Source organism: Lactuca virosa, chromosome 9 (genome assembly GCF_052849685.1).
Source record: "Lactuca virosa cultivar CGN04683 chromosome 9, Lactuca_virosa_CGN04683_v6, whole genome shotgun sequence".
Lineage (NCBI taxonomy): Eukaryota > Viridiplantae > Streptophyta > Magnoliopsida > Asterales > Asteraceae > Lactuca > Lactuca virosa.
In genome coordinates, this window is record NC_136434.1 from 173,540,855 (window position 1) to 173,561,714 (window position 20,860).

Below are 20,860 nucleotides of genomic sequence, written 5' to 3' on the forward strand. Positions count from 1 at the left end.
TAAAGCATAGCACCATCCTTATAAATAACTATTTTTAACCCAAAAAAAAATAGTTTCTTTAAGCCCAAAAAACAACTTCTTTTATCCCAATAAAAAAATATCTCAAAATCAATCAGGGGCGGGAAAATGGGGATTGTGGGCGAGGGTAATCCAGGAATTCGGAGGCGGGTCGGGGTGGGGAGGCTGGAAATTTCGGTGGCGGAGGCGGGGAAATGAGAAAATTTCGGGGGTGGAGGCGAGGAATGCATCCCTGTCTCGTTTGCCCCCGTTGACATCCCTATTTGTCCTGACATACACTCCTTAAAAAATTCTTGTATTTTAAAACATTAGTTTTAAGATAAAGATAAATAATAGTATGTAGCTAAAGGAAAATGATAGATGGAATAAAGTTGGGCCTAAAATATAGAACAAAGTAAATATTGAATTGATACACAAATCATATACTAAGACAAAAATCATATACAAAAAAATAATAGTATATGCTAACAATATCAAAAAGGCAAAAGTAAAAAAGGTGAACCTTAGTTGTACATGAGTGGTACATTAGTGGTACGGACACAACAATAAATGAAGCTAGTACTACTCAACTACCATCATTATGTCTTAACTCTCTTCTAAGGAGGTCATAGTAAGGAAAGGGGTACACAAGAATAAATGAAGTTAGTCTCTATCCTAGTTATATACTACTCAACTACCCTCATTCTTTCTTAATTCTCTCTTAAAGTTATGTTCTTAGCAAGGATTAACATCTTCAAGTCTAACTTCACGATATCTTCCTGGTTGTCCACTTCTACTTATATTGTCAACATTGATAGACTCAACTCTTCTAACATGAGCTATCGGTTTTCCGATTTTAACAGAGTATTATAAATATAACTAAACTATAAAGTTTGGTATGTGAATGACTTTTATTGTAGCTAAAGTGAATGACTTTTACTGTAGGTAAAGTGAATTTCATAAAGCACATTGTATATGTGGATAATGCACACTTCATATTACATCATTACATATTCAATCTTCAAGTTTGTATCATTTGTTACCTGCAACCCTTTTATCCTGTAAAATATCATATTTACCCCTTCATTTTCTGAACTTTTTTGAAAATACATTTTCCACAACTCTATTTTTTAAATGTTATTTTAACCCTTTAACTTTGAACTTTGTAAAATATCACTCTTATCATCTTCATTTTCTAAACTTTCATGTTTATTCCCGTAGTATATATAATCTGGTTTTCTTTGTGTTCGTTAATTAAAAAAAAAAACTAATTTTATTATTTGTTGTTTTCATGTATGTGTCGTTTTTTTATGTATAGTATAAATTCAAGTTTATTTATGTTTCAATATAAATTTTATGTATATTTACAAGTTTTTTTAATGTAGGTTGAAATGATGGCGCACTTCCTTTTGTAGAACTTTAGTCCTTGCGTTTTGGTTATTGTCATTTTTAGATTTTGCTTTTATACAATTGTATTTTAGTCTATGTAATGGTTCTATATTTTTATGGATTATTCAAAATCCATACAACTTACAAAAAGAAGTCTCTAAACTCTTCTTAACTTTCGATAAATCACCTAAAACTCATTTCTTTTAAACTTTTAGTGTTCTAGGAAGTTGTGATATGTTGTACTGGCTTAATCAATTTTTATGCCTAATACGCATCAAAAAAACACGTAACAACCTCCAACAAAACACAAACTCAAATACTAGTTCATACTAAAACAAAACAATTTTCCATTCCTGTTTTAGAGGATTCAAACAAAAGCATCAAGTTTTTGTCAACTGATCATATGTCAAGTCAGTTCTATTTCTTAATGGGAAAACTCAAAATGTTTCACTCAAAACCAAACACATCACAAAATTGGTTCCCAAGTTAATTTAATATGTTTCATTTTCTTTCTATACATCTTCCAAAATATCAGTTTGTCAATGCACCTTGTAAATATTTTATAAAAGTTATATTTTGTTTATCTTTATTAATCATAGGCATCAATGACATAATTTTCAAAAGAACTTAGATGGATTCCACAAGCCCACACATTGATAAAAGTAAACAAACTTGAAAACATTTAAACATCAAACTAGTTAGCAAAAAGAAATCTCATATCAGCCTCAGTCAACCTTCCAAGAGCTTCATTACACCCTCCAACAGTCCTGTAAAAAAAACATAATACAAATTTAAACCAGAAATCAAAACCAGAAATCACAATCCAGTGAAAAACCAAATTTACCCCTCAAACACCAATTTCTTCTTCTCTTGAAGATTCAAAATCCTCTCTTCAATTGTATTCTCAATCACAAACCTCACAACCCTAATCGGTTTGTATTGACCTATCCGATGGATTCTATCCTGCGCTTGCTGCTCCACCGCAGGATTCCACCACGGGTCCATCAAAAACACCTGACAGTTATTAAATAATAAAAATTTATTATTATTTTAAATATATATATATATTAAAAAATAGAAAAAGTTGTTACACTTACATGTGAGGCAACTGTAAGATTTAAAGCAACACCTCCCGCTTTTAAGCTCATTAAAAAGATTTTACACTCTCCATCCTCTGTAAATCTTGTAATTACACTTTCTCTTGCAGACATACTCATTGATCCGTCTAACTGAACACATTTCACACCACTCTGCAAAATTCTCACTGGTCAACATTTGACTTTTAAAGATCTAAATACTCAGCATTTTATGTTTCCAAATTTATACATAGGGTCCATTTCTATAACTTCTGTGAAACACAGGGACCATGTTGGTAAATTCACAATTAGACAGGGACCATTTCTGTAATTTTGTGAAAAATAAAAACCATTCCTATAAATCCCCTATTAGGTAGGGGCTATTTCTGTAATTTTTCAATCAAGCAGGGACCATTTCTGTAGTTTTGTGAAACCCAGGGACCATTTCTGTAGTTTTGTGAAACATAGACAAATTCTGTAAATTTCATATTGGAAAGGGACTATTTCTGTAATTTTTCCAATTAAGTAGGGAATCATTTCTGCAAATATTATAAATTTGATAATGATAATTTTACCTTTTCCAAAGAATATTTAATGAGATCAAGAAATGACGTGAACTGGCTGAACACAATTCCTTTAGCAGAACCATCTCTTTCTACCATAAATCTGATTTCTTCCCTCTGAAAAAATTTGTAAATTTTAGATCTCACATTAACAAAAAAAAAAAAAAAAATGGAATATTAAAAGACAAACATACAAGGGCGTCAATTTTTGTGCTTGTTTGGAAATCATCTAAACGAATTCTGTTGATAATACTTGTTGACTTAAATCCTTTTAAAGTTGTTTTAGCCTTTTTGTGATCTTGATCATTTGTTGCAGTGAAGTCAACTGTAAGTGGTTTTGAACATGAAGGACATGATGGTTGACCAAAGCTTCCACAAAAGTCAATCAGACATGATTTACAAAACACATGTTCACATGATGTCACCTATAAAATAATTCAATTTAAGCAAACAAACTTTACATAAATGCTAGAAAGAGTCAATATATAGCAGTAGTAGTACCACAGGGTCTTCTGCCACATCATGACATAAACCACAAACTTGTTCTTGTTCATCAATGGGTTTTGACTCATTTGCCCTCCTTGCAACAGCAGTCTTGGAATACACCACAAGGTAAGGATGATCAACAGCCTGAAATGTCAACATTTTATATATATTTATTATTAAATGTATCATACATGGAATAACATTAAAAACTCAAAAAATTGTCAGTATAATTATATTTTTAAGATGGTGACCTGTCGCAAGCGTGTTAAAAGGTCAAAAATATGAGCATAGTTGTTCATCAATGTTCCTGCTTCAACATATCTGCAAATAAAAAACAAATTTATGAAAAATACATTTTTAAGATATAAAATACCAAAATCAATTATTAGGGTTCCACAAAAAAAAATTTAACAAAACTCCAAAAAGTAGTCTTTAAGTGTAAATGGGCAATTCCAAGACATAAATTACCAAAATGACATTAATATAAGAGTATATTACACATTTGGTCCCTATGCTTACTCAAAATTGCAAGTTTAGTCCAAAATTTTATTACTATTTAAGTTTGCTTTTCAATGCAGATATAGTTCTTGACCCATATAAAATGGCTTCAAAATTTGGACTTAACTTGTAACTTTGAGTAAATCACAGGGACTATTAATACTATCAAAAGCAAACTTAAGAAAAAAAATCCAAAATTTGGAATTTTAAGAAAAACACAGGGACCAAATTTGTAATTTGCGCTTATTATAATTGTAACTTGTAAGTAAAATTTGTGAACTAAATGATTTGGAGAAATAGAAAATTAGATAGAAAGAGGATTATAAATTTATACGTATTAAACTGTGCTTGACTTTCACTATAAAGTGAAGTGTAATAGTCTTGCTCTGTAATATCAAGGTAGTCACGCCTCAGTGTAATCTGTAAATAATTTAGAAATCAAAAACCAAATAAAATGAGTTTTCTACTTTTCTTGATTCAATAAAATAAAAAAATAAAAAACTTACAATTCTAGGAGGAAGTGCAAGATCTGCAGCTCTACCCTTTTTAGTACGCCTTAACAATATACTTTTCAAAACCTTATCTTTCAACAGAATCATGGCTCTTTTACCATCATCACTACGCCCTCTGTTTGCAATTGGATTAGCAACATATTTATTCCACCAACAAAAGTGTCTCACTGATTTGTGAGGGCAGTTTGGGCATGTTGAATTTGGACTATAATCAAGCACTTTACAATCACAGTCTTTACATAGGTAATAAGAATATGGAGTTATTTGTAAGAAACGAACCTATAAGAAATTAAAAATCATAATTCAGAATTGAATGAAGGAAAATTGTAAAAATTTAACTTATAAAAAATATGTTTACTTACAAGTGAGTAGAGTTCTCCAACACGATTCTGAAGAGGGGTCCCACTTAAAGCCCATTTATATGAAGATTCTAAAGCAAAAACAGCTCGGGTTGTATTACATCGTCTGTCTTTTATGTAATGAGCCTGTATATATATATATATAAAAAAATGTCAAAATTCAATTAAGAGTCTTTATTAAGCTTCAAAACTTTTAAAAAACATACCTCATCCAAAATCAAACGATCCCATTTAACAGAGTGTAAGATAGACTTCATAACCGATTTATATCCAGAACAAGAGGGACTTTCTGAAGGAACCAAGGTTTCAAATTTCTCTTTCTTTTGGCGCTTTTTGTTCTTGTTACTTTTCTTTTTATAATCACCTTCATCATCTGATAAATCTTCCTTTGACAATGACAATTTTGTCCCAAGTTTTCCATTCTTTTTGCTCTGTTTTGACTGTTTCATGGTTTTAACAGCATCGGGACCACAGAAGTATTTTAAGTGAATTTGTAGTTTCCTTTTATAAAAAAGTTTTCCACACCACTTGCATCTGTCTTTTGGAGGCATCACATTTTTCCGATACTCAGCCTCCACAATGGAGTATGTAGTGATGATAAAATCATATTCAGAAAATTCAGAAAATGTTTTTGCTCTATTGGCTCCATGATACACCAATACCTTATTGCTTCCTTTTGAAGTGAATCGATCAATTTCATTGACCCATTGCATGACAGCAATTAATGGGCATATCACAAGGGTTGCTTTGACACATGGCAAAGAAGAATCACTTGAAAAGTCAACTTGTTGACCGAATTCGTGACAAAGTGCACGTTTAGAAAGTACAAGAGCAATAGCTTGAACAGTCTTCCCCATTCCCATTTCATCAGCAAGAATCCCACCTCTTGAAGGAGATTCTTCTTGCTTCAATCCCCATGCTAACCATTCTTTTTGGTACCTTAAAAGTGGCATAATCAAATCAGGTGATGGCTCAACAGTTTCTGTCACTATTTCATTCAAATTATCTAAATCAATATCCTCATTCATATGTTGGTCAAGCCATTTCTCAGTTTCTTCTTCCCAAATTTCCCATAATAATGTTGGTTTTGTCTTCTTTTTCTTTTTCGTGTGTGTTCTTTTTTTGACTTCAACAACATCTTCTTCTTCATCAAGACTGACATTATCAACTTCAACCACCGTTTCTTCATCTGATTGTTCCTCGCTTTCCTGAGCTTTTCGCTTCCACCTTCGTGAAACGGATTTCCTTCTCTTTGGCTTATCATCTTCAGAATCTGTTACATAATCTGGAACCACTTCTTCATTTTCAATACCTACATTCACATAAGAAGCTAAATAGATCAAATACACCATTTTCCTTTGTGTGTAAGAAAAAACCCCAATTGCTTTGACATGGAAAATAGTTACGGGAATCAAGAGGTACCTTCAAAACCAGATCCGTTGTAATCGGAATCCTCAGAAGACAAGTGACCATTGTCCTCATTGTCTGAGAGATCCATAATGCCCTTACCTACAATCGAATGAAATCAAGTTGGAAACCAGTTAGATAACCATAACACAGAGAGCAGTTTTTCAGTCATACAACTCTCAAGTTACAGATAAAACTAAAAACAGCATACGATTCATAGATAGCCATATAACATAATAGTATAATACTGATGGCAGATATTACGTAACAACTTCTGAACGTCAAGTCTCCTTTCCTTTTTAGGGGAAACTAGAAAAACACTCAAATTACAGAAAAAACAAAGAACCTACAATTCTTCAGTCCATTCGGTGAAAAACAGCAAGATTAACCAAACACAAGCGAAGCAAGCCAAAAATACACAAATCAAGAGCATCGAGAAAACATTGTGATAGATTCACATATTACCTTTGTCAGAAGGATCAGACGAGCGAGAACGAAGCTTCATGACGCGTAACAATGGAATGGAACAGAATTAGGGTTTCTATTGATGAAAAGGGGGCAGGATATGAGTTTCTGCTTCGAAATGAGTGAGGGGTTATCAGTCGTCGCGGGAAAAACTAATATTTATAGTATGGGCGATGCAACTGTTCCACATAGCACGCTTTCTAACCTGTGGGAATAAATCAATAAATAGTAATTAAATATAGACAAATTACAATACCGGTTGTTGATAGTTTTTTTTTTTTTTTTTTTCTAGATTTGGCAAAAACATGACTAGACACGAAAATCCGATACGAAATTAATGGGTTAGGCTTAGAGATTTCGACACATTTATTTAAACGGGTTGACACGACATGATGATTAAACGGGTAGGATTAGGGTCAAGACTTTCAACTCGAATTTATTATAAATTTCATATTTTTATAAATATATTATATGTTATAGACTTGTAGTGGGCCAAACTCAATAATTAGAAGTAATATTCAAATTTTCAAAGTTACTTAATTTTAGTCATCCTCACCACCTATGTGTTTTGCTCCCCAACTTTAACTCTTTTCATTTTTCATTCTAAACTTACTATAAATTTTGTCATTCCATCTCATAACTTCAGTGTTTCACTTTTTCCTTTTTGTCTACACAACTCCTACTTTCCAACATTTAAAATATTTAAACCCGACATGACACAACATATTTACAAGGTCTAAACCTTAACCCGAAACCCGACACGAAAATAAACGGGTTGATGCGGCACGACACGATAATTAAACGGGCCGGGTTAGGGTCAAGCACTTTCAACTTGTTTAATGTCTTGACACGACATGAACCCGACACGACACGACACGTTTGTCAGGTCTATTTGCGGGGATGAGCGGATACTCTCCGGAGTTTGTGAAATCGGATTTTGGGGACAAAATCCGGTTAAATGGGAGAGTGTTGTAACATATGTTTTCCGGGTATGTTATTTATTGATTTTATGGAATAAAAAAGTTGGTTTGGGGTGACTTTGCGACGTGATCATGTGTTGTTGCGACGCATGCTAGCTCATTAAGTTGCTGACTCACGACACGATTTTATGTAGGCCGTGGTTGCTCTGGATGGAAATAACTAGACTTTGCTTATAACATTTTGTTTGATCGTGACAAATAGTGTCAACTCTTTTACCTGGTTCCTAATAAGGTTGAGGCAATCTTTCAGGGATACTAGGGAAGTATTATTCAAAATCAATATGGACGATGTGATAATTTTTTTCCTAGGTTAAGTATTTCTTGATTTATATCATGGGTATTTTTGTAAGAGTGTGGCAATGATGGTTTTGGGCTCAAGAGTTGGTGGAAACACCATGTTTGATCATTTGTTTTGGCGAACTTGCAAATCACATATAATGTTTGATTTTTAAGAAAATTTACGTCGACTACGCCCCGCTGCATGTGAATGGCTTGCCATTATCAGTCATGCGAAATGGACAAGACTTTATTTTTCGAACATCCATTGAAATGTAATCAATATTGATATTCCAAAATCTCTATTAATATGTTATCAGTTCATGAATGCAATTTGATGATAACAACTCTCATTGAGGTTGTCTTTGAGTACACTCAATGGATTTATATTTAACGCATTGACTTGGATGGTAAAATACTATATAAACAACAAAATATTATGCAGAGATTAGAGGATGGTGCATAGGTTTTTTTGATGCCAACCGGAAGGCAAGAAAGATGTTGCCCAACATTTTTCAAGTAACAGATTGTAGGAAAACTTATGTTATAGATTTGCAACTTCACATGTGGGAAATGTCATAGTCTAGGTATGACGTGCAGTCATGGTCTTGCGGCAATATGTTGTTTAACCTACACTGACTTTTACCGTATGATTCAATTTTATAGGAGGTTTGATGTATATCAAGTTGAATACCCAACGACAATTGTGCATCCTCTGTCACTTCCACTTGAATCGGAAATATCAGACCCGATGATAGTCATTTTAACCCTTTAACTCTTATGTAATCGAATAGTTTATGTTTTATTAACAATAATTATGTTTGGATTTGCAATTAAGAAGTATATCTTCCTCAAAGTTGGTTTTTTTACATATTTTTACTTTATAGCTTACTTTTGAACTAAAAAATTATGTATTTTCGTAATCTAAATTTGGAGTGTGATATATCCATATATATCTTTTATTAAGCAGAACACAAACAAAAACATTTCATCCCAAACGAAGTTCGTATTAACGATTTATAAAGGTTTAAAATTATGCCAAAAAATTTAGAGTTTCATAAAGATAATATGCAAAAATCTACCTAACCAATACATGTATTTTCAACAATAAAAATAGCAAGACAATAAATGCCTTACGTTAACAAAAAAAATTATGATAGATTTTTACAGATGACATCACATTCACAAGGTAACTATAGATTTTCACAGTTAAACTTCCCAAAACAACATTGTTTTGTGGACACATAAGATGTCAATCTTTAGCGGTGGTAATGTATGAAAATTGAGACTATACGAGTCATTTTTATTTTTTAGTTTTATGGCAAAAAGTTTTGAAAAATAATTATTTTGGTCATTTTCTTTTATTTCATTTTAAATAATTAATTTACTATTTAGTTATTAAGTTATAGAAACTTTAGAGTAAATTATATGAATCGTCCTTGGTCCAAGTGTCAAATTGCTCGTTCAGTCACTATTTTTTAAAATCAACTCAGACCGTCCCTCATGTATTTAAATACTACCCACCCAGTCGCTATTGTCGTTAGACGTTAGTTTTCTCTGTTTGGGTGCCCTACGTGCCTTGCATGCAGGGGTATTTTCGTCATTTCAAGTCGTGTGCCCCAATTAGAGTCGTTGCCCCTCCCCTGCTTTCATTTATCTTCGTTGGTTTTCTTCCCCATTACTTCTTCCCCCTTTCGTTCTTCGATTACCCTTCTCCAACCAACAAAAATGGCAATTAGATGCAATTGTGGAGCTGAAGTTGTGATTCGTACCTCATGGAGCAAGAAAAACCTTGGAAAACGTTACTATGCTTATTCTAACCCGGTTAATTTCGATTTCTTGATAGATCTAACCTAATCTCCTAATTTCTCTTATTTTCTATAAATTTTAGCATTGTTAAATGTTTCTACACTTACTTTGCAGGCTCGTGGTTGCAAGTTCATTGGTTGGGTGGTGGAGGATCAGAAATGTGCTTGTATGAACATTAGGATGAAGCTTGAACAACAAAATATGAAACTGAAGTTGTATCTAGCTATTAGTCAAGGTTGTAGAAATCGCTCGACGTAGGCTAATCGGTGGACTGGGGTCAAGGGATTAATCGGCTAGGCGGAGATTAATCGGAGGATTAATCGGGTACCATTAATTATTAAAAAAATTATTAAAAAAATAATAAATATAACATTAATCCCAAGAATATAACATTAAATATAACATTAATAGATATAACATTATAAATTAAAAAACTTATTAAAATTTTAATAAATATAACATTATAACATGAAATTTCTCTTAAGCATTTACACAAACACTTGGCATGCTTGTTATTATCAACCATATCATTGAAATTTCTCTTAAGCATTGTATGACCAAAATCACTGAAATTGTGATTCCCAGTGATTAAACAACCATTTACACAAACATTGTATCAAGTATCAACTTAAATTTTCCTTCAATCGAGTTTAATTATGGGCTAGACTAAAATCTGTTTTAATACCGAATTGAGTTTATGGGTTTGCCTTCAATGCAGTGATCAAACAACCATTAAGCAGATTTTACCAATTTGAGTTGAGAGAGAATCGATTTTACCAAGAACAAGAACACTAATCAGATTAATCAAACGATTCAGATTAATCAAACACATCAACAATTTGAGTCGACATCGATTCCATCCATAAACAAGAAAACAAATTAGATTAATCAAATGAATAAGTGATTCGATCCCACCAGAACAATTACAGATCTTGAAACTGCCAAATAGAATCTCGATTTCAAAAAAACGAAGCAAGAACGAACGAGTGATGGTGATAGGGTACACGAAGACGGTTGATGGGGGTGATAATCTGTAATGAGAACGAACGAGTGCACTACCTCCGATGCCGATCGAAAAGCCTCTTCAGAACGAGTATTTGATTTCACCTCGAGTATCTGTTTTCAATCCATGCTTCTTGATTTTTTCCACTTGAGTATGTCTTCGAGTATTACCTGATCGAGTTGTCTTCGAGTATCACCTGATCGGAGTCGAGATTGAAGAAAAGGAAACAAATAAATTAATCTTTGTGTGTTCCTGTGTTTATTCAATTGAGTATCCCACATCGTTGGTGGGATAAAATATCAAAGGGAAAACAATTCTATAAAAAGGGTAGAAGGCTTATTGAAATCCATATTCAACTCTCTTTTGGGCCAACTGTCTCCTTTGAGCCGGTGGGTCATTTGAGCCCCATTTTGGGTCCGATTTTGGATCCGATTTGGGTCCGATTAGGACTGGTTTTGACCGATTTTGACCAAGGCCGATTATTTTACCCTCTAACCCTTATTCGTAAGCAGTTGGAGGCCGCCAAGCGCCTAGGCGCCGATTAATCGGCCGCCTAGGCCGATTTTTACAACCATGCTATTAGTTGGTTTCTGATTGTGTCAATTCTAGTGTACAAAGTGTAGGATAAGTTATCAGATACGTTTACCTTTTAATTTTACAAACTGAAGTTGGATATATCAGTTTGCAAGTTAATGAAAATTGAGTGTTTTTTTTGGTAATTGCCAAACATGTATTCATACCAAAACAACAATTTATATCATACCATTAAGTCATCAAACCATTACAAACATGCATTCATACATCAACAACCTAATTAATCATTAAGTCATTCAAACCATTACAAACATCCATCCAGTCAACATAGTTTGAAGTACATCACCATCATAGTTAAAGAAGTAGCACAACATTAGTTCAAACTGAAATTACAGACCCAGAATACATGAAAGAACATTGTTTCAAGTACATCAAAAGCATTAGCCAACCAAAATACATGAAAGTAATACACAAACACTAAATCATCAGACTTTTCCCCTTGTTCACAGCACCTGAGTTCTGTCCCACACCAGCATTCTGTCCCACATCACTACTACTCGCATGTGATCCTCCCACTGCCTGCCCTTTGCAACTCCTACCGTTATGCCCAACATTTCCACACATTGAACATCTAACTGTTCTGGTATCTCTAGCACTATTATCTTCAATAACAAATATTTTTCTTTTCTTTTTTGGCCTACCAATAGGCACATGATGTTTTGGTGGTGGTAACTTTGTTGTACAAGGACTTTTTTCCCACATCATCCTCTCATTAATTGGTTCAATTTTAAAGGCATGCATCTTTTTCCATGTCTTCAACCAATATGTTGGGTGAACCCATGTTTCAGGTATCCCAACATTTTCATTATTTCTCCTCATATCCCATATAGTTGTAATTGTGTGCTTGCATGGCATGCCAGTGACCTCCCACTTGTTACATGAGCATGTATGTTGTGCTATGTCAACTACACATTGGTCCACACCTTCACCACCTGTAACTTAATACTTCCCATTTCCACAAAGCACGACCATATACTTTGCAGCTTCAACTTTGCTCTTCTCTAGAGTCTTGGTAGTTGTAGGAGTTAGTGGGTCAGAACATTTTTCAATTGTCTTTTGGACAATAACAAGCTTCTTCATTATGTACTCTCTAATAAATGCCAAGTAACTTATAATTGGTTTGTCACGACCCTTGACAAGTTTTCTATTCAATGTCTCACAAAGGTTGTTTAACAATGCATCATAATGTGCTCTTCCTGTAGAATAACAATGTTGCATCACAATTTTCAGTAATCTTTTAAGATGCATACAATCAACAATGTTGAAGAATGCTAACATGTATAACTTACTTGTGAAGTGAGACCTGGACCAATGTTGGGGTGGAATGGCTTTAAGCCATTCATATGCATCATTGTTCAATTTCTTCAGTTCCTCCATTGCAAGATTGAATTGTTGTACAGTTGATGTTGTTTCACATTTCCAGAGAAAATCTTTAAACTCCTTGCCCCTCCACTTTCGCTTCATATTCTCATGGACATGACGAAGGAAAAATCTATTTTTTGCACATGGAAACAATTTTGCAATTGCAAGCAAAACACCCTACAACACAAACACGGTCAATTTTATATAATTAGTACAAATAATATAAAGGTTAAGTAGTTAAACTGTGTATACTATTACCTTATGCCTATCAGTTATAAATGTGAAGTTCGAATTGGTAGTCAAATCCAAATCATCACCAAGATTTTTTAGAAACCATGTCCATGAGCTGTAGTTCTCATACTCTAAAACACCATATGCCACTGGGTAAGTGTAGTTGTTTCCATCCAATCCCTATAACAGTAAGAACAAATTAGGTTAACATCTACAAGTCATATGTAAGATTAAGTAGTTAAACCGTGTATACTATTACTTACCACTGCCGTTAGAATCATACCAGGGTAGGGACCCTTCATGAATACACCATCCAGTCCAAGAAAGTCCATTTTCCCTGCTGCAAAACCTTGTTTCAGTATCCAAGACACACACACACACACATACATATATATATATATATATATACGTCTAAAAATCCTAGTATCTGATGCAGGGTTAGAAGCATTATCCACTTGAAGCTTGACTATTGTGTTTAGGTTTCAAATTTGAACCTCCAGTCATAGTCCCTCAATAAAGAATATTGACCCCCAAAATCACCCCTAATAGTTTCTAGGGCTTTTGCTTTTGCCCTAAACACTTTCATGTCCGACATTTGAATTAAAGTCAAGAATGAATAACACAAACAATTAATCAAACTATCTCTTTGATTAAATAAGAAAATAACTCAAAACTCAATTTGTGAATACACTCTCTCTTAACCCTACACGGCTAAACAAGATGTATATATAGATTCTAATCTACCGACTTGTAATTAGAATTGTATTAGGACTCTAAAACCAACTTGCTAAAGTCCCGTTATAACTTGGTCTCCAAGTCCTACTCGACTTAGGATTCCAACAATCACCCTCGAAACTCTAAGTCCTTTTAGAGAATTCTTCAACCCCGATCTATATTTAAAATACGGTCTCGTCGTTGTCGTCACGTTCCGAAAAATCACCTTCTTGTAATTTTTGGAGTCGTTCTGGACATTTAGAGGCAAAGTGACCCGGTTTGTCACACCGAAAACAAATCACCTTAGATCAGTCTTTTTTCCTATTTTTCCGGTTTTTGTCACAACAACAACAATTTTTGCAATTGTTGGAATTGGGTTGAAATAAATCAGAATTATTATTGGGTTTTTGTCCTTGGGCTGATTTGGTTTTGTTCGACCCGTGTGACCCATGTGACCCATTCGCTTGATTTAACCCGAATGATCCATTTGATCCTTTCCATTTTCCCCTCGTTCCCGACGAATTACCCCCACCAGACGACGAGCCACCTCCTTCCGACGTCGATTTCACAAATAGCACTCTCGATTGATCATTCTCATCGGCATCCTCTTCTCTTATTCTTTCCTCGTAGGCTTTAAATCGACCCACTACGTCTTCAAGCCCCACTGATTTCAAATCTAGTACCTGTTCCAAAAAGGCGACAATATGAATGAATTTTTCCCTTGGTAACGATTTCAGGAATTTCTTCACCATCCTTGGTTCATCGATCGATTCTCCTAGTGCAGCTGCCTTGGATGCGATTCCAGATAGTTTTCCCGTGAAAGAGTCGATCGACTCCGACCCAGTCATCTTCAATCGATCAAAATCAGAAATCAAAGTATGTAATCGTGCCTCCTTCACACGATCAGCCCCCATATGCCATGATTTGATTGCGTCCCAAAGTCCCTTAGAATATTCTTGTTCACCGATTTGGATTATGAGATCTTCATATATCGATTGGTAAATTAAACCTATTGCTAAATCATCTTTGTCTTTATTTTTTGTAGTTCCTGGTTCAAGTATCTCCCAAGCTTTATGAATATTTAATACTACCTTCATTCTCATTGACCATACCGTGTAATTCGTCGACGTGAGCATAGGACATTGAACAGAGGTTGATCCAATCTCCTTCACCCTCACCGCAGTTCCTCCATCTCCCCTTGTATCCGACATGTTGACCTAGCTCGTCAACAGGTAAGAAATTTGATCTCACAGCTTCTAGACTCAAGCTCTGATACCAATTAAAGTCAAGAATGAATAACACAAACAATTAATCAAACTATCTCTTTGATTAAATGAGAAAATAACTCAAAACTCAATTTGTGAATACACTCTCTCTTAACCCTACATGGCTAAACAAGATGTATATATAGATTCTAATCTACCGACTTGTAATTAGAATTGTATTAGGACTCTAAAACCAACTTGCTAAAGTCCCGTTATAACTTGGTCTCCAAGTCCTACTCGACTTAGGATTCCAACATGAATTTGGTATTTTCTCTCTAGCTGCTCCTTTAAAGCCCTGGTTGGTATTTCTGGGTTAGACTCCAACTGCTCAAGTATTTGTTTGGAAAGAAACTTGTAATTACAAGCTTTGATTTTTCTTGTTTGGAGACATTTATGCTCATTTTCATACATATTCACTGTCCAATCATCATCATTTTTCCATTTACTTACTAAAAGTTTCCAAGGGCACTTATTGCTTTCATCTACTTTCATTGCACTTTTCTTTTTACTGGACCCACCTTTACCACTACACTTACTTGGTCCTCCTTTTCCACACGTTTGACTAGGTCCACCATTCATGTTACTTTGATTGGGCCCACCTTTCTCACTAATTTTACTTGGTCCACCTTTCCCACAAGTCTCAAGTATCCCCATATCTGGTATTGTTCCTTTACATACTACCTTGACCCTGTTTTTATCATTCTTGACAATATCCAATTCTCTTCTTTTCTCTATTGCATGTAAGTAAATTTTGTCTTTTGCTTCCTAAGAACTTGAAAATGTTTGAAGTATGTAGAAAGGGTCACTCACTTGAGCTGCATCATTTATCTGTGCCCTTTTAGCAGCCCGAATTTTATTTCTTCTTTTACTCATTTTCCCTTCACCAGATGATGACTCAGATTGTAGAACATCAGTGTTGATCACCTCCATTTCCTCATCATACATTACTGTATTCTCTGTTGTAATAGGGGTATCACCAACCCATTCCAAATTATCATCAACGTTGAGGTAGAAATCATGCATGTCCACCTCATAATAATCCAACAAGTTATCCTCATCGACAATGAAATCACTATTATCACTATCACTCGAATCTCCACTACCCTCACTATCACTAGATCCACCTAGGGTTTCACTAAAAGGTTTCCACAATAGGGGGTTCCATGCTTGGTTCTTTCACAGATTCAACTTCAATAGGGGATTCCATTCTAGGGGTGAAACATGTGAAACATCAATATGACTAGGGGATTCCATGCTAGGTTCCATTGTAGGGGTTTGCATGCTTGGTTCTAAAACAGGGGGCTCAACTGTGGTTATGTCAATCTATTCGAGACACAACCTTCTAGAACAAGAAGGGGGTTCAACAATCTCTTCAATCCTGAATTTTGCAGGGTTAGAATACATAGCATATGTATGCAAGTTGGTACGCCAAAATTTTGTATACACTTCTATAAGCTTGTGTGAAGAAACGTAGGACCTTAAGTGGTTAACATCTTTACTACAAATAAAATTACATTTAGTGGCACAAGATTTTAGTGGCATATTATATTTTGTGCCACTATAATAGGTTTTTAGTGGCACATTTTGTTTTGTGTCACCATATCTAATTGAAAATTCTAATTTTAAGTTGGCGCGACTAATTCCCTCCTAACACTCAAAACTTAAAAGAATCACACTTTGTATATTTGCCATAATCAGACGCCAAAGCAACAAAGACGACTTCTCACTTTTCTGGCTTCCACTCCTCCGCTCCTACATGAGTACCAACGCATCCCCACATCAGACTAGTGACCACCATATCAGAGCGACAATGTAGCCTCACATCCAACCGATACAATCTTCCCCTGGAGGTAGTTCAATTTCCACACAGACTTTCGATTTCATTGATTTCCTTGTGCTTTGAAAACATTCAAGTTTGTACTAGTCACATCCACTTCATTTGGAATCAATATCGTCGATTTATTAGTTTTGAATTTGTTATTTTGTTGACTTGATTTTAATATAATAGTCAAACTTGTAATTATTGGGTAATTTGGGATTTTTCATTCTAGGAACTTTAGGTGGTCAAGGGGACGAGGGTATATGTTTATGGATTTTGTCCAATGTACTAATGGTCACCTACGACCACTGATGCAAGAGTTCTATTCCAATAGATGAATCAAGGTGAATACGATTTCATAACTTATATTTGTGCTTTACATTTATACTTTTCAAGGTGATGTTTATGTGGGTTTGTATTAGGCAAACCAGTTGTTCGACATATTTTCCATTAGAAAACTTCTACTACACCAGAATGGCCAAATATCAAAATGAAGACCGAAGAGGAGTATGTTGAAATTTCTATAACCCGTGGCGTTTCTTTATAGATAACAAGGGTGGGTCCATTGACTCCTTATCACTCTGTATTGATCTGCCCTTGACTTTGAGTTTTTTTGGATATCAGAAGATCAGAAGGATATGTAGCATGAATATAAGTGGGATGAAGGTGGGGGAGTGCTCAAACAAAGCTTGACAACGTACACAGTTACATTATGCTTCGATAAAAAAAAATGAGTTGATGCAGAAAATAACACAACACATTCACATCATAGTTGATGTGTATGTTTTTCATATAATTTTATTTTCTTTATGTTGGGATTTAAAAAATAATACAATTGTGATATGATTAGTTTTTACGGGGATGGGATGTGTAGACCAATACTGTAAGGTTGCACTACACACAATTACAAATTGTCTGTATGTTTCTTACAGGCAAGGTTGAAGAAACTACTCGTCTTTTGAAAGATGTTATCCTTGTTTCTTATAAGATTAGTAACAAAAAGGATCTTGAGGCGATAAAAAGAATCAAATAGAATGTACAATCATTTCATTTAAGCTAAGCTTCCTTTTAAACTTTTCAAGAGTTTATGTTTGTATATTTATTCCACCCTTGTAAGTCATAATCTTTTCTCTAGATCTTATTGTGTACTTGAGTTGAAATTGTAAGATGAGACGACATGGCATGTTATGATAACTAACAGTCATTATGTTCCAAAAAATAAGAGAATAGTTTAGTTGGTTGGTTTTTATGTGTGTGTGTTGCAATGCAGGAAGTAGGGATGAGAGTGGGTCCAAACCCGGACCGGTAGACCCGGACCCGGAAAACCCGGGAACCGGTTAACGAGATTTTTTAGGACCGGAAACCGGACCGGTATATAGGAACCGGTTCCGGTTCGGTTCCGGGTAAGGTACCGGGTAAAGTGGGTCTAGAACCGGAAAACCCGAAAATATCAAAGTGGGTCGAATGGAACCGGGTAAAGTGGGTCTAAATCTGAAAAACCCGGGGAACCGGGTAAAGTGGGTCGAATTCATGTTTTAAAATTTCTCAAAATAAAAAAATAAAGCTGAGAAAAAAAAAGAAAATTCGCAGCTTTGATATCCCAACTTTGGGAGACTATAAATCAATGAATATGAAACCAAAAATGACAAAATTATAGTCTAAAATCATGTACAAACTCTATACTACACTTTGGAAAAAACCGCATGCTATTTCGACTTCAAACGAATTAGATATGTATGTTTTAAATCTATCACAAAATACAAAGAAAGCTGAAAAACATAAAATTTTCAGCTTTGATATCCCGACTTTGAGAGACTATAAGTCAATAAATAAACACCCAAAAATAACAAAATTATAGTCTAAAATCATGTATAAACTATAAACTACACTCTGAAAAAAAACCTCATGTCAATCCGACTTCCAACGAATGAGATATGCATGTTTTAAAACTATCACATAATATAAAAAACCTGAAAAACATAAAATTTCCAGCTTTGATATCCCGACTTTGAGAGACTATAAGTCAATGAATATAAACCCAAAAATGACAAAATTATAGTCTAAAATCATGTACAAACTATAAACTATACTATGAAAAACCTCATGTCAATCCGACTTTAAACGAATGAGATATGCATGTTTTAAAACTATCACAGAATATAAAAAAAAAGCTGAAAAACATAAAATTTCCAGCTTTGATATCTCGATTTTGAGAGACTATAAGTCAATGAATATAAACCCAAAAATGACAAAATTATAGTCTAAAATCATGTTAAAATTATAAACTATACTATGGAAAAAACATCATGCCAATCCTACTTCAAACGAATGAGATATGCATGTTTTAAACTTTTCATAGAAACCGGTTCCGACCCCTAAAACCGGTTTCGGTTCCTAACACGGTTCCGGTTCTTAAACCCGGTTTACCAGGACCCGAAGGACCTGAAACCCGGATTACCCCGAACCCGAATAGAGCCATTCTTTAAACCTGGGACCCAGACCGGTTTTACATATTCTGGTTCTAACGGTTCCGGTTCCGGTCCGGTTTTCCGGTTCTAAATCTCATCCCTAGCAGGAAGTGTACGAACAAGAAAATGAATTAATTTTACTGGGAGAACATGTCGTTCTTGCAACTCTGGGTTTTAATTTTAACATGCATCATCCATATAAACCACTAGTAGAGGCAATAAAGAAGTTCAAAGTTGCCCAAAATGCCCTTGCTCAAGTTTCATGGAATTTTGTGAATGATGGGTAAGCGTGTTGTGTATGTATTTATCATACTCCTGGTAAAAAGTAGTTTTTCCTAGTGAAAATGCAAGTTTTTCGGTTAATGAAATTAGTTATTAATTAGTCGTATTATAAATATATTTAAGAATATGTATGTTGTTTTTTATGGTAGGTACATGTTAAGGTACAATATGTGGTGAAGTTAAAAAAGAGAATAGACAAGTTATTTATTCAAATGGGGAATCCTTTTAAAAATTCTCATTGTGTAATAAACAAGCTGTTTAGGGGCTGAATGAGGGTCACGATGGTATGTATAATTTATTATAACTTTTGCAAACATTATATTAAAAATATTAGTTAATGATGTTACATTTTACATTACATGTGTTTTGTAGGTACGAGAGTTGGTGATAAAATGAGACTTACCAATCCACCATCAACGAGGTATGTAAAAGGTTAAATAAAGTATATTTTATTTTTTTGAATAATATTAACTTTGATGTAATTACATATAAAATTAATGATTCTTTTAATATTATATGATATATCAATGACAATATTACTTTGTATTTGTTTCAGGGTCGATCAAGTTTTGTGTTTGTTCCCCTCAAGTTTCGTTTTTGTATTTAGGTCGATAGTATTGTGTTTTGTGTATTAGCACAACATTTAGAATTATCGAATTTTTTAAAGACATTTGTGTCCTAGATATTAAAAATATTGTTGTTAGACAAGTTTAATTGAAGTAATGATATTGTGTGTTCCATTTTATATCTTAATCGTCTTATTTCTATTTTCTCCATTCCATTTAAAATTAAAAAAACGAATCTAGATTAATAATGTAATTTTTTTGTTAAAAATGAATCACTAAAAAAATGAAAATAACACTTATTTTACCAGTTTAATAGTGTTATAAAAATAGTGTCACTAAAACTTACAAGTGTTGTAGTGACATAGTAGAAAAGTGTCACTAAAACCAACTAGGCTGCAGTGACACAACCAAAAAGTGCCATTATAGGCATTTAGTGGCAGCGCTTTTAGTAACACTTTTTTTTTATGCCGTTGATTTTCCTGAGGGCCTTTAGTGACACTTTTTTCAGTTTTTAGTGACACTTTTTCTATGCCACTAAATGTCATTTTATTTGTAGTGTTTGGTCACTACCCAACGCAAACAACCCAAAATCTAAACCACCTAACGGTCGTTTAAAGTGATAATACATAATCTTACCTTCTTCAACGCAACCCAACTCCTCCATTATATCATCAATGTCGTGAACGGAGAACAAATCACTGTCGATCAAGTCCATAAATTTGTGTTGTCCCTTGATGTA

At 34.2% G+C, this 20,860-nt stretch overlaps 3 protein-coding genes across 4 annotated transcripts; all 3 read right to left on the reverse strand.

Moving 5' to 3' along the window:
- Positions 1–1,944: 1,944 nt before the first annotated feature.
- On the reverse strand, positions 1,945–6,894 carry LOC145137399 (Helicase protein with RING/U-box domain-containing protein). 2 transcript variants are annotated; one of them, XM_079071526.1, is made up of 13 exons: positions 6,753–6,894; positions 6,303–6,389; positions 5,087–6,192; positions 4,884–5,006; positions 4,516–4,800; positions 4,344–4,429; positions 3,763–3,832; positions 3,527–3,655; positions 3,220–3,450; positions 3,038–3,142; positions 2,484–2,636; positions 2,231–2,400; positions 1,945–2,153 (listed from the first exon to the last, which is right to left on the reverse strand). In XM_079071526.1, exons 1-13 carry the CDS (start codon positions 6,790–6,792, stop codon positions 2,081–2,083), a joined length of 2,658 nt encoding a protein of 885 aa, XP_078927652.1. In that variant the 5' UTR covers positions 6,793–6,894; the 3' UTR covers positions 1,945–2,080. The 2 variants fall into 2 exon arrangements, with proteins under 2 accessions (XP_078927652.1, XP_078927651.1); XM_079071525.1 differs by having other exon boundaries at positions 5,087–6,210.
- A 5,459-nt stretch (positions 6,895–12,353) lies between these two features.
- On the reverse strand, positions 12,354–13,339 carry LOC145140019 (uncharacterized). Its single transcript, XM_079073643.1, has 4 exons — positions 13,271–13,339; positions 13,035–13,187; positions 12,704–12,953; positions 12,354–12,610 (listed from the first exon to the last, which is right to left on the reverse strand). The coding sequence occupies exons 1-4, from the start codon at positions 13,337–13,339 to the stop codon at positions 12,354–12,356; spliced, it is 729 nt and encodes a 242-aa protein (XP_078929769.1).
- Positions 13,340–14,029: 690 nt separating this feature from the next.
- Positions 14,030–14,932, reverse strand: LOC145140020 (uncharacterized). The gene has a single exon (XM_079073644.1). It carries the CDS (start codon positions 14,930–14,932, stop codon positions 14,030–14,032), a length of 903 nt encoding a protein of 300 aa, XP_078929770.1.
- Positions 14,933–20,860: the final 5,928 nt, after the last annotated feature.